Source organism: Ranitomeya imitator, chromosome 1 (assembly GCF_032444005.1).
Source record: "Ranitomeya imitator isolate aRanImi1 chromosome 1, aRanImi1.pri, whole genome shotgun sequence".
In the NCBI taxonomy this organism is placed as follows: Eukaryota; Metazoa; Chordata; class Amphibia; order Anura; family Dendrobatidae; genus Ranitomeya; species Ranitomeya imitator.
Window position 1 is genome coordinate 4,268,499 of NC_091282.1, and position 14,164 is coordinate 4,282,662.

The 14,164-nt window shown below is 46.2% G+C and overlaps 2 protein-coding genes across 3 annotated transcripts in view; one reads left to right on the top strand and one right to left on the bottom strand.

Moving 5' to 3' along the window:
- The window catches only part of RGP1 (RGP1 homolog, RAB6A GEF complex partner 1), a 391,618-nt gene that overhangs the window by 235,428 nt on the left and 142,026 nt on the right, over positions 1-14,164 (bottom strand). The gene's annotated exons all lie outside the window — the stretch shown is intronic.
- GBA2 (glucosylceramidase beta 2) overlaps positions 1-14,164 on the top strand; it is a 215,028-nt gene that overhangs the window by 177,745 nt on the left and 23,119 nt on the right. For both annotated transcript variants that reach the window (XM_069745496.1, XM_069745492.1), the window contains exon 16: positions 7,139-7,281. In XM_069745496.1, the coding sequence (XP_069601597.1) occupies positions 7,139-7,281 (143 nt within the window). The remainder of the gene's footprint in view (positions 1-7,138; positions 7,282-14,164) is intronic.

The following is a 14,164-nucleotide window of genomic DNA, read 5'->3' on the forward strand; positions in this document are numbered from 1 at the left end:
AAAAAACGCAGCAAATCTGCAGTTTTCTGCCAGGAGAGGCAGAATCCGCACCAGAAATTCCTAAGGCTAATCCGCAACGTGTGCATATAGCCTAAAGATGTAGCCCCCCCCCCCCCCCCCCCAGCTTAAATCGCCTTAGTCTTCTAAGAGGAATTTAGGGCGTGAACAGAAATGTGAAACTTATCTACCAAGAGTTGTTTCATCGCCATGAAAGAAGAGTCATGGGACAAGAATGATCATACACAGAGACGATATGGAGTACGTTCTCTTACAAGGGGCACGTGTATAACATTATCTCAGGACAGGAACTTTTTTTTAACACCTCCAATTGTGGAAATTATTTTTATTCGAAGATCTATTGTTTAAAATATACTTTGTTCATGGAAAAATCCCTTAAGCCATGGACTTAACTTCTGCAGCTCCCGCAGATTCTCCTGCGAGGTGCATTGCACTCGCAGCATTTCAGGGCACATTACCCAAGACGTCCTGCCTCTGAAGCCAAATTCTGTAAAATTGTTCCAAGGGGTCTTGGACCTGCCCCCTATATTGTCATTGGCTGCTGGATCATCACAAGCCTACCCCACGGTGATTTATCAGCCTGTCCTGGCACCAGGCGGACCGCAGACCATTCAGTTAAGGGGGTCTTTGTGACACATTATTCTATTCATCTTCCTGATTATAGAATGTCCTACAACAACTGTCAAACCTTTCCTACATTACCCTCCCCCACCTACTAGCCTGGCTGATCTCCGACTGTGAGGCCAGTATCCACTAGGGTTGCCATTTTTCAGAGACACCTCCTTGCATCATCTCACAGTTTGGAAATTGTACTTGGTAGTACAGAAACAGGAGACAGTTCATCTTCTTAGACATCTTTCCACTCTCCCTCTGTACATCGACCATGCCACTTTACTGCCCTTCCTTACCCACTTGTCCAGCCTCCATGTCTACCACACTACGTGCACGGTGGGTGAACAGCATGCGTCTCACATGGTCGCTTCTCACATGGTCGCTTCTCCCGGTTGCATTTTTCTCCTCCAGATCTGTGATCTTAGCTTTCCTGTGGACAACATGCTCTCATCAACAGTATTCACTCTTTTGTGGACATATGGCAGACTGTGCACACAAGGAAACCAGTAATGTTGCTTTCCACTATCCAATCAAACAAAAACAAAACTTTCCAGCACTTTTTAGTGTCCTGTAAAGTACTTGCAGCTCTTGAACTGCTGCTCTCAGCTCCTGCTTTTTTAACTCCCTCTTTGCTTAGATCAGGAAGCTCAGACTGAGTCTTCTGGTTCAATTAAAAGGAGTTTTCCATCTTCACAAGAAGTGCTGAGATAACTCTACACCTGTACTACAACAAACCCAGTAGTCAACCTCTCCAGTTCCAGGGCTAGCTCTCCAATCTCTGTTTATTTCTCTGCAGCACAAAATCTAAAGACCAGAGTAAGAGCAGAGGGTCAGTGCTGGACCAGGGAGGGTTTCTCTTTTTACATTTATGTAATGATTATGATTTTGAAGCTATTTTTGGGAAAGTGGATAATCACCAGAGAACAATTAACTCCCCAATTAACTGCACCACACACAGGAAAAAATGTGTTGTAAATTGTGTTACTACTAGTTATAACACAGACAAAACCTTGTAAAATGGAGACCTGAGCCAGTGCAGATTCACATTCAGCAGCTGCAGCCAGTAGTTATTATCATTATTTATTATTATAGCGCCATTTATTCCATGGCGCTTTACATGTGAGGAGGGGTATACATAATAAAAAACAAGTACAATAAACTTAAAGGGAACCTGTCACCCCCAAAATTGAAGGTGTGCTAAGCCCACCGGCATCAGGGGCTTATCTACAGCTGGGAAAGGTCAGAGAGTCTCGGCGCCTGCGCACTGCAGTACTTTGCTCTGCCCTCAACAGGGCAAAGTACGCTGGAGCCGCAGCCTGAAGACAAGAAGAGGACGTCATCGTAAGAAGATGGGAGGCCCCGGACCGGACTGCGATGCCCATCGGTACAGGACCGGGACCGTCCCTGGGTGAGTATAATCTAACCTCTTTTTCTCATCTTTCAGTATACATCGGGGGCTTATCTACAGCATTACAGAATGCTGTAGATAAGCCCCTGATGCCGGTGGGCTTACCTCACCTTCAATTTTGGGGGGGACAGGTTCCCTTTAATCAATGCAAGTCAAGACTGGTACAGTAGGAGAGAGGACCCTGCCCGCGAGGGCTCACAGTCTACAAGGGATGGGTGAGGATACAGGAGAGAGGACCCTGCCCGCGAGGGCTCACAGTCTACAAGGGATGGGTGAGGATACAGGAGAGAGGACCCTGCCCGCGAGGGCTCACAATCTACACGGGATGGGCGAGGATACGGGAGAGAGGACCCTGCCCACGAGGGCTCACAATCTACAAGGGATGGGTGAGAATACAGGAGGAGAGAGGACCCTGCCCGCGAGGGCTCACATTTACAAGGGATGGGTGAGGTTACAGTAGGTGAGAGGACCCTGCCCGCGAAGGCTCACAGACTACAAGGGATGGGTGAGGATACAGGAGAGAGGACCCTGCCCGCAAGGGCTCACAGTCTACAAGGGATGGGTGAGGATACAGGAGAGAGGACCCTGCCCGTGAGGGCTCACAGACTACACGGGATGGGTGAGGATACAGGAGAGAGGACCCTGCCCGCGAGGGCTCACAATCTACAAGGGATGGGTGAGGATACAGTAGGTGAGAGGACCCTGCCCGCGAGGGCTCACAATCTACAAGGGATGGGTGAGGATACAGTAGGCGAGGGTAGAGCTGGTCGTGCAGCGGTTTGGTGGATCGGTGGTTACTGCAGGTTGTAGGCTTGTCAGAAAAGGTAGTTCTTCAGGTTCTTTTTGAAGGTTTCCACGGTAGGTGAGAGTCTGATATGTTGTGGTACACAGTTCCAGAGTATGGAGGATGCACGGGAGAAATCTTGTATGCGTTTGTGGGAAGAGGAGAGTAGAGAAGGAGATCTTGTAAGGATCGGAGATTGCGTGCTGGTAGGTACTGGGAGACAAGGTCACAGATGTATGGAGGAGACAGGTTGTGGATGGCTTTGTATGTCATGGTTAGGGTTTTGAACTGGGGTCTCTGGGTAATGGGGAGCCAGTGAAGGGATTAACAGAGGGGAGAGGCCGGGGAATAGCGGGGGGACAGGTGGATTAGTCGGGCAGCAGAGCTTAGAATAGATTGGAGGGGTGCGAGAGTGTTCGAGGGGAGGCCGCAGAGCAGGAGGTTGCAGTCAAGGCGGGAGATGATGAGGGCATGGACTAGGGTTTTTGAAGATTCTTGGTTGAGGAATGTACCGAGTCGGGAAATATTTTTGAGTTGGAGTCGGCAGGAAATGGAAAGGGCTTGGATATGTGGTTTGAAGGAGAGATCAGGGTCAAAGATTACCCCGGGGCAGCGAGCTTGTGGGACTGGGGAGAGTGGCAGCCATTTACTTTAATGGATAGGCCTGTTGGGGGGAGTCAAGTGAGATAGAAAGATGATGAATTCTGTTTTGTCCATATTAAGTTTTAGAAATCTAGCGGAGAAAAAGGATGAAATGGCAGACATACATTGTGGGATTCTGGTTAGTAGGGAGGTGATATCTGGTCCAGAGATGTAGATCTGTGTGTCGTCGGCATAGAGATGACACTGAAAGTCATGGGACTCTATAAGCTGTCCGAGACCAAAGGTATAGATGGAGAAGAGCAGAGGCCCTAGGACTGAACCTTACGGGACTCCGACAGATAGGGGGCGAGGTGAGGAGGTGGTGTGGGAGTGGGAGACACTGAATGTCCGGTCTGTTAGGTATGATGAGATCCAGGATAGGGCCAAGTCTGTGATGCCAAGAGATTAGACGGTCTGTAATAGTAGGGAATGGTCCACTATGTCAAAGGCAGAGGACAGGTCCAGGAGGAGGAGGACAGAGTAGTGTCGTTTGGCTATGGCAGTTAATAGGTCATTAGTGACTTTAGTTAGGGCAGTTTCAGTGGAGTGATGTAGCCAGAAGCCAGATTGTAAGCGGTCGAAGAGGGAACAGGAAGAGAGGTGGGAGGACAGTTCAAGGTAGACGTGTTGTTCCAGTAGTTTTTAGGCATAGGGGAGAAGTGATATGGGGTGATAGCAAGATACAGAGGATGGGTCAAGAGAGGGATTTTTGAAGATAGGTGTGATTGAGGCATGTTTAAAGCTTGAAAGGAAAACAGTTGTTAGTGATAGGCTGAAGAGATGGGGTAGGGTTGGAATGAAGACTGTGGTGAGGTTTGAGATGAAGTGAGATGGGAGCGGGTCAAGTGCACAGGTGGTGAGATGTGATCTTGAGAGTAGAGTGGGAAGTTAATCTTCTGTAATGAAGGAGAAGTTTGTTTTGGAGGAGGAGAGCTGGGCAGTTAGGAGGAAGGGCTCTGGGGGTTGTTGACCAAAACTGTCTCTGATTTTATCAATCTTCTGCTTGAAAAATGAGGCAGTCTGCGGCCGAGATGAGTGGGGAGGGAGGGGGTGCTGGGGGACGGAGGAGAGAATTGAAGGTGTTGAATAACTGTTTAGGGTTGTGAGACAGGGAGGCTATGAGAGATGAGAAGTAGGTTTGTTTAGCTGTGGCGAGTGTGGCCTTGAAAGTAGTGAGAGACTGTTTGAATGCGATGAAGTGTTCTTGAAGAGGAATCTTTTCCATCTCCCCTCAGCAACCCTTGTAGCCCGTCTCAGTTCTTTGGTCAGGCTGGTGTGCCAGGGCTGTCTGTTGATTTTGCGAGCTTTGGTATATGTGAGAGGGGTGACCGATTCCAGAGGTACAGCTATTGTGGTGTTATATAGAGTGGCAGTGGCATCCGCATTGTGTAAGGCATTTATGTCTGTAAGAGGGAGAAGCGATTCAGAGAATGAGTGTAGGTCGAGGTGTTTAAGATTTCTGCAAGGGTGTGCAAGTTTATCGGGTGGGGATTGTGGACAAGGAATGGAGAGGGAAGAGAATGTGAGTAGGTTATGGTCAGAAAGAGCGAGAGGTGAGTTAGAGAGGTTAGATAGGGATCAGAGGCGGGTGAAGATGAGGTCCAGTGTGTGGCCATCCTTGTGAGTGGCTGTAGAAGACCATTGAGCGAGGCCGAAGGAGGGAGTGAGAGATAGAAGTTTAGTGGCAGCTGAGAGGGAAGGGTCAATGGGGATGTTGAAGTCGCCCATGATGATAGTGGAAATATCCGCGGAAAGGAAATGAAGTAGCCAGGTGGTAAAGTGGTCAAAGAAGGTGGTGGTTGGCCTTGGGGGGCGGTAGATTACAGCCAGTTGGAGGTTGGTGGGGCCATAGATGTGCGCAGAGTGCACCTCACAGGAAGGGAGGGTGGCAGTGGGATTGGGGTGAAGGAGCAGTTGTCTGACAGGAAATCAACTCCTCCTCCATGTTTGCTGCTGGGGCGGGGTGTGTGAGAAAGGTGGAAGCCACCATACGAAAGTGCAGCAGGAGAGGCTGTGTCAGAAGGGGTGAGCCAGGTTTCAGTGATGGCGAGGAAGGAAAGTTTGGTAGTAACAAAAATATCATGGATGTAGGAAAGCTTGTTGCAAACAGAGCGAGCGTTCCACAGAGCTCCTGTTAGTAGGACTGGAGAAGCGGGGGCTGGGTGAATGAGTATAAGGTTAGAGAGGTTACGGAAGGTTGTGATAGAGCGTGGATGGGAGGTAGAACTGACTGGGAATATGGTGAGGAGGACCAGGATTTGGAGAGATATCACCAGCAGTGAGAAGGACCAGAGAAAGTGGGAACAGGAGGGAGCAGGAGAGGGCATGAGGGGGCTGTCTGTGCTTGGAGACAGAGGATTGTATGTTAAGGAACAGTTCTGAGGAGGAGGTGAGGTGGATGGGGAGGATAGAAGAATAGATGAACAGTTCCTTACTTGGTGTGGGGATTGGGGGAGGTAGCAGAAAGTGAAGGATTATAGGGGTGAGAGTGAAAACAAATAGAAACATTGTTTACAGTGACTGGCCAGTTACCTTCAGTTACAATTCTGGAATTAATTCTGAGCATCACACTTCTATGATGCATTTATATGATACACAGGGCAGACTTATGCTATACAATATATGTGCAACAAAGTGCATTCAGGTGTGAAGCCAAGCGAGCGGAGTGGTCTGTGCTCCTCTTGGTCAGACAATTAAGAGTGGACCAGATGTATATGATCAATTCAGAGTGAACAAGGTCATAAATAACATTGGGGATATTGCAGGGGTCAGTTGAAAAGCATACCAAGTTTTTGCTACAGGCTGAGATAGGAAAGTTCAGTGTGGAAACCTGCACAGAAACCTTGTGAAATGGAGACCTGAGGCAGTACAGATTCCCATTCAGCAGATGCAGACAGTAGTTACACCACAACCTGCACAGAAACCTTGTGAAATGGAGACCTGAGCAGATTCCCATTCAGCAGATGCAGACAGTAGTTACACCACAACCTGCACAGAAACCTTGTGAAATGGAGACCTGAGCAGATTCCCTTTCAGCAGATGCAGACAGTAGTTACACCACAACCTGCACAGAAACCTTGTGAAATGGAGACCTGAGCAGATTCCCATTCAGCAGATGCAGACAGTAGTTACACCACAACCTGCACAGAAACCTTGTGAAATGGAGACCTGAGCAGATTCCCTTTCAGCAGATGCAGACAGTAGTTACACCACAACCTGCACAGAAACCTTGTGAAATGGAGACCTGAGCAGATTCCCTTTCAGCAGATGCAGACAGTAGTTAAACCACAACCTGCACAGAAACCTTGTGAAATGGAGACCAGAGCAGATTCCCTTTCAGCAGATGCAGACAGTAGTTACACCACAACCTGCACAGAAACCTTGTGAAATGGAGACCTGAGCCAGTGTAGATTCACAGTCAGCAGATGCAGACAGTAGTTACACCACAACCTGCACAGAAACCTTGTGAAATGGTACATCGAAGGCGAAACCTTTCTAAGTCCAACACAGCTGGTGAACAGATTCCCATTCAGCATCACCAGCCCTTGATAATTCCCTCCCAGTTACTTGATTCTGCAATCCCAGTGTATATGAGTGCGTGTGGCCTCAGCCCCCCAGTCAGTGATGTGGGGGGTTAGGGTCTATCTGTACTTAATGGTGCCTGTATCTCTCAGCTCTTACTGCGGGGGGCTCTGGCTGGCCGCGCTGTGCATGATGTGTCAGATGGCCAGAGATCTGGGGGATGAAGATTCTCACAGCAAGTTCTCTAGTATCCTCACCAGAGGACGAGAAGCCTTCGAGAAGCTGCTCTGGAACGGTAAGTGTCCTGTGTGCGATAATACTGTAGACTGTGGGTCATTCCATGGTAACTTACGTTACAAGCCAAACACTGGCACAAAAAGGAGTGAATGTAGATTGTACGTTAAACTATTCTCAATAGATTTCAACACAGTTTGATTTTTCAACAATAAAATTAAATACAAAATAGAGTGTTATTACTGGTAACTTACGTTACACAAAAAGGAGAGGCGAGTGTCCATATCCTGAGCCTGCCAAATGTTCTGTTCTGGTAAACAGCGGAGAAGCACGAGTTTATTGTATTAAAACACCAGAGTCCCAGCAACTCTAAAAAAATGTATTTTAACCTTTCAAGTTAAAAGCATCAGTTTTTATTACAAGAAATATAGAAAGTATAGTAACTTACGTTACTAAGCTGATGGTAACTTATGTTACAATATGTTACCATCCATTGGATTAAGAGACTATCATAAACTATCCTAAAATAATAAATCTTTATTGATAAATCTAAAGAACCAATACACTGGTTCACACCACAAAAAAACGGACAAAAATGACAAAGAAAACAAAAACAGAACAATGTGCTCAAAAACTACACACTAAGTTAAAAATGGGGGGACTAGGTGTCCCTACTTAGTACTGTGCTCACAGCCTACCTATCTGTGGAGGTTGGCACCCTACGGGGGAGCGTTGTGGCGCCCCCACTCCGCGGCGGCTGTCCCTGGGTTACTGATGCACCCTATAATGACCACGGGACACCCACTACCCACCGCCTAGGGCCCACTGTAGGCTAAACAGAGTAGCTCCTATACTAAGGGAACACTAGATCCCCACAGACTAAAAACAAATGTGCGGAACACATACGGCACATCGATATTGACGTATTTGTTGGGGAGTATTTATATGGGCTCAGTCTTGTATAGGTACATAGTGCCAGTCGTGGCCGATCCCATTGACTATGGCTGAACCCATAGACCAGTGTCACCCACAAATGCATACATTCACATATCTCGATATTATGTTACATGCACTTATCTCCCTCTGTACGCCGTTTGCCTCAGATCACGGCGCCTCAACGCGTTTCGCCCTCCGCGGGCTCCTCAGGAGGCAAGATACACTGGCATAGTGTGTCCTGATGTGGTGTCATGGCTGAATCGCCCTTTTTTCCCCGCTCTTTAAACTTCTGCCATACTCGCGGCGTGCTAGATAGCCCCGCCCCCTACCCGCGCATTTCCGGTGAGTATGATGTAACCACGCATGCTCCTATCGGCCCCCAAAGGAGCCCACCAGCGGCGGCCCGGCATCCGACTACCCGCCACTCTTGCACTTCCGGTGACTCGCTAGACAGCCCGCACTGCTTCCGGGTCGTCCCTCACCTGTCCCAACTGCGCATGCTCCAGCTATGCAAACTGGCACTGCGCACATCTCCTAATGTTTACTGCGCTTGCGCATCTTTATTCTATATGCCATCACGATAGAGTAATGCGAAGATCAGCATTTTAATGAGGCATTCGGGCTATGCTTCGTTTTATCCCCCGTACATCCCACTCCTTTTTTGATTAGGTATTTTGACGTCCGAGGATAACACCATACCACACCGCCGCAGATCATTAGCGCATGCGTATGGCCACAATCCACTAGACATCACTTTCTCATGCCAGAGTTGGGGAGGGAGAGGGGAGGAGGGGGGGTGTTCGGTTGGGGGAGGGAGGATGGGCCTCACCAGCCCTTATGATTAGGTCACGCCTCCTCTAGAGTCCTAGCCAAAGCATAGGAACAAGTAGTACCTGTACCCCCACTTGTCCCCCGGTGCATATAGCACCTGCGCACTGTTCGTGTACATGACATACCAGGGAGTACTCAAGTCTTATTACGATTAGACGGTAACTCGGATTTATTTACGGCAGTGGTGTCATAAGAGCGGGGTATTATATATGAATATTGATACAAGGATATTGCACACCAATCTATGCTGCTCCCCTATTCCGTCGGGAGACTCCAGACAAAAAATTGGACATATGCACGGCTATAAAATGTTGACCCCCAGCTAACCCTTATATTATGACTGTACTACAAAAAGCAGGCATATGATAATTGGTCATTCAGTCCTCTAGGTTCAAGACTCCCCATTCTGAATATCCATTCACATTCTCTCCTTAGAATGGTCTTATCTGTATTTCCACCTCTGGGGTTGATGTTCACCACTTCTATCACAGTAAAGGTCACACTTTTGACATCTCCCCCATGATGGGTTTGTATATGCTTTGCTAGTGGGGTATCCCGGTTGTTTCTGATATCTCCCATATGCTCCCCCACTCGTCTCCTAAATTCCCTTTTTGTTTTACCTATGTAATCTTTTGGGCAAGAGCATTTCGCCATATACATCACCCCTGTAGTTTTACAGTTGGAGAAGTTCCTCTGATAGTACACTTTCCCTGTGGCCGAACTATGAAATGATTTCCCTGGTTCCATCCATCTACACATGCTACAGTTGCCACATTTGAAGAACCCACATGGCTTTCTGTCTAGCCAGGTGCCGCTTGGTTCTGGTCTTCTATATTGGCTATGTACAAGCATGTCTCTGAGCGACTTTCCTTTCCTGAACGTTATTGCATAAGAGAGCTTGGCTGAGTAGATTACACAAGAAGGAAAACACACAGCAAGTCAGCAGGATCTAGGAGCAACATGGCAGATGTGACAACCTACATGGTGAGCTGCAGCATGTGCTACATGTTCACAGATCGACCAGAAGAAGAATCCAATTTCACCTGTCAGAAGTGTAGACTAGTGGCCCTTTTAGAAGAAAAGGTGCGGGGTCTGGAAGAAAGAATAGCAACTTTGAAACTCATCAAAGAGAATGAAGACTTTCTAGACAGAACAGAAGCATCTCTACTGGTCACAGAAGGTGCAAAAAGTGTCAGAGAACCTCCAAAAGCAGATGAGTGGAAGCATGTGACCAAAAGAAGCAAGAAGACCATGGAGAAATCACCAACCACACAACTGAAGAACCGATATCAAATCTTTGTAGAGGATGAAGATGGCACACCTAAGAATGAAGCAATACCAGCAAGCAAAAAAGAAAAGGGCACACAGCAACAAGTGACAGCAAAAAGTACAGCCAAGAAGCAACGAAGAGTGGTGGTGGTGGGAGACTCACTACTGAGAGGCACCGAAGCAGCCATCTGCAGACCGGACATAACTGCAAGAGAAGTATGCTGCCTTCCAGGTGCGATGATCAAGGATGTGACCGATAGGATACCAAAGCTCTTCAGCTCCAAGGACGTCCACCCATTTCTTCTGATACATGTTGGCACCAATGACACGGCAAGGAAGGACCTACCGACAATCTGCAAGGACTTTGAAGAGTTGGGGAAGAAAGTAAAGGAACTGGATGCACAGGTAGTTTTTTCTTCTATCCTTCCAGTAGACGGGCATGGCACCAGGAGATGGAACAGGATCCTTGATGCAAACAACTGGCTAAGACGATGGTGCAGACAACAAGGATTTGGATTCCTGGACCACGGTGTGAATTACTGGTATGATGGACTCCTCGCCAGAGACGGACTACACCTCAACAAACCTGGGAAACACACATTCGCCAGAAGACTTGCTACACTCATCAGGAGGGCGTTAAACTAGAAGAAGAGGGGACGGGAAGAAAAACATTAGACTCGAACAAAGACGACCCAGGAAAACATACTCAGAAGGGAGGTAAGAACATTTCTAAAACAATCCACAGTGAGGAGATTGGAACAAAACAAAATCCTCTAAACTGCATGCTCGCAAACGCCAGAAGCCTGACAAACAAGATGGAAGAACTAGAAGCAGAAATATCTACAGGTAACTTTGACATAGTGGGAATAACCGAGACATGGTTAGATGAAAGCTATGACTGGGCAGTTAACTTACAGGGTTACAGTCTGTTTAGAAAGGATCGTAAAAATCGGAGAGGAGGAGGGGTTTGTCTCTATGTAAAGTCTTGTCTAAAGTCCACTTTAAGGGAGGATATTAGCGAAGGGAATGAGGATGTCGAGTCCATATGGGTTGAAATTCATGGAGGGAAAAATGGTAACAAAATTCTCATTGGGGTCTGTTACAAACCCCCAAATATAACAGAAAGCATGGAAAGTCTACTTCTAAAGCAGATAGATGAAGCTGCAACCCATAATGAGGTCCTGGTTATGGGGGACTTTAACTACCCGGATATTAACTGGGAAACAGAAACCTGTGAAACCCATAAAGGCAACAGGTTTCTGCTAATAACCAAGAAAAATTATTTTTCACAATTGGTGCAGAATCCAACCAGAGGAGCAGCACTTTTAGACCTAATACTATCTAATAGACCTGACAGAATAACAAATCTGCAGGTGGTCGGGCATCTAGGAAATAGCGACCACAATATTGTACAGTTTCACCTGTCTTTCACTAGGGGGACTTGTCAGGGAGTCACAAAAACATTGAACTTTAGGAAGGCAAAGTTTGAACAGCTTAGAGATGCCCTTAATCTGGTAGACTGGGACAATATCCTCAGAAATGAGAATACAGATAATAAATGGGAAATGTTTAAGAACATCCTAAATAGGCACTGTAAGCGGTTTATACCTTGTGGGAATAAAAGGACTAGAAATAGGAAAAACCCAATGTGGCTAAACAAAGAAGTAAGACAGGCAATTAACAGTAAAAAGAAAGCATTTGCACTACTAAAGCAGGATGGCACCATTGAAGCTCTAAAAAAACTATAGGGAGAAAAATACTTTATCTAAAAAACTAATTAAAGCTGCCAAAAAGGAAACAGAGAAGCACATTGCTAAGGAGAGTAAAACTAATCCCAAACTGTTCTTCAACTATATCAATAGTAAAAGAATAAAAACTGAAAATGTAGGCCCCTTAAAAAATAGTGAGGAAAGAATGGTTGTAGATGACGAGGAAAAAGCTAACATATTAAACACCTTCTTCTCCACGGTATTCACGGTGGAAAATGAAATGCTAGGTGAAATCCCAAGAAACAATGAAAACCCTATATTAAGGGTCACCAATCTAACCCAAGAAGAGGTGCGAAACCGGCTAAATAAGATTAAAATAGATAAATCTCCGGGTCCGGATGGCATACACCCACGAGTACTAAGAGAACTAAGTAATGTAATAGATAAACCATTATTTCTTATTTTTAGTGACTCTATAGCGACAGGGTCTGTTCCGCAGGACTGGCGCATAGCAAATGTGGTGCCAATATTCAAAAAGGGCTCTAAAAGTGAACCTGGAAATTATAGGCCAGTAAGTCTAACCTCTATTGTTGGTAAAATATTTGAAGGGTTTCTGAGGGATGTTATTCTGGATTATCTCAATGAGAATAACTGTTTAACTCCATATCAGCATGGGTTTATGAGAAATCGCTCCTGTCAAACCAATCTAATCAGTTTTTATGAAGAGGTAAGCTATAGACTGGACCACGGTGAGTCATTGGACGTGGTATATCTCGATTTTTCCAAAGCGTTTGATACCGTGCCGCACAAGAGGTTGGTACACAAAATGAGAATGCTTGGTCTGGGGGAAAATGTGTGTAAATGGGTTAGTAACTGGCTTAGTGATAGAAAGCAGAGGGTGGTTATAAATGGTATAGTCTCTAACTGGGTCGCTGTGACCAGTGGGGTACCGCAGGGGTCAGTATTGGGACCTGTTCTCTTCAACATATTCATTAATGATCTGGTAGAAGGTTTACACAGTAAAATATCGATATTTGCAGATGATACAAAACTATGTAAAGCAGTTAATACAAGAGAAGATAGTATTCTGCTACAGATGGATCTGGATAAGTTGGAAACTTGGGCTGAAAGGTGGCAGATGAGGTTTAACAATGATAAATGTAAGGTTATACACATGGGAAGAGGGAATCAATATCACCATTACACACTGAACGGGAAACCACTGGGTAAATCTGACAGGGAGAAGGACTTGGGGATCCTAGTTAATGATAAACTTACCTGGAGCAGCCAGTGCCAGGCAGCAGCTGCCAAGGCAAACAGGATCATGGGGTGCATTAAAAGAGGTCTGGATACACATGATGAGAGCATTATACTGCCTCTGTACAAATCCCTAGTTAGACCGCACATGGAGTACTGTGTCCAGTTTTGGGCACCGGTGCTCAGGAAGGATATAATGGAACTAGAGAGAGTACAAAGGAGGGCAACAAAATTAATAAAGGGGATGGGAGAACTACAATACCCAGATAGATTAGCGAAATTAGGATTATTTAGTCTAGAAAAAAGACGACTGAGGGGCGATCTAATAACCATGTATAAGTATATAAGGGGACAATACAAATATCTCGCTGAGGATCTGTTTATACCAAGGAAGGTGACGGGCACAAGGGGGCATTCTTTGCGTCTGGAGGAGAGAAGGTTTTTCCACCAACATAGAAGAGGATTCTTTACTGTTAGGGCAGTGAGAATCTGGAATTGCTTGCCTGAGGAGGTGGTGATGGCGAACTCAGTCGAGGGGCTCAAGAGAGGCCTGGATGTCTTCCTGGAGCAGAACAATATTGTATCATACAATTATTAGGTTCTGTAGAAGGACGTAGATCTGGGTATTTATTATGATGGAATATAGGCTGAACTGGATGGACAAATGTCTTTTTTCGGCCTTACTAACTATGTTACTATGTTACTATGTTATGCTGGGGTACTCTCCCACCACTTCACTCAATTCCGGATCCAGTCTGATGATGTCCCAATGTTTAAGTAGTATTTTACGGATCTCTTGATGCCTAGTGTCATAAGTGCCGATTATCCTTATGTCCTCCTTGCTTTCCTCATCTCTCCCCTTACTCTGTAGAAGTTTCTGTCTGTCTGTTTTTTTGGCATGTTCATAAGCAGTGTCAAGTACATGTCTAGGGTATCCCTTTT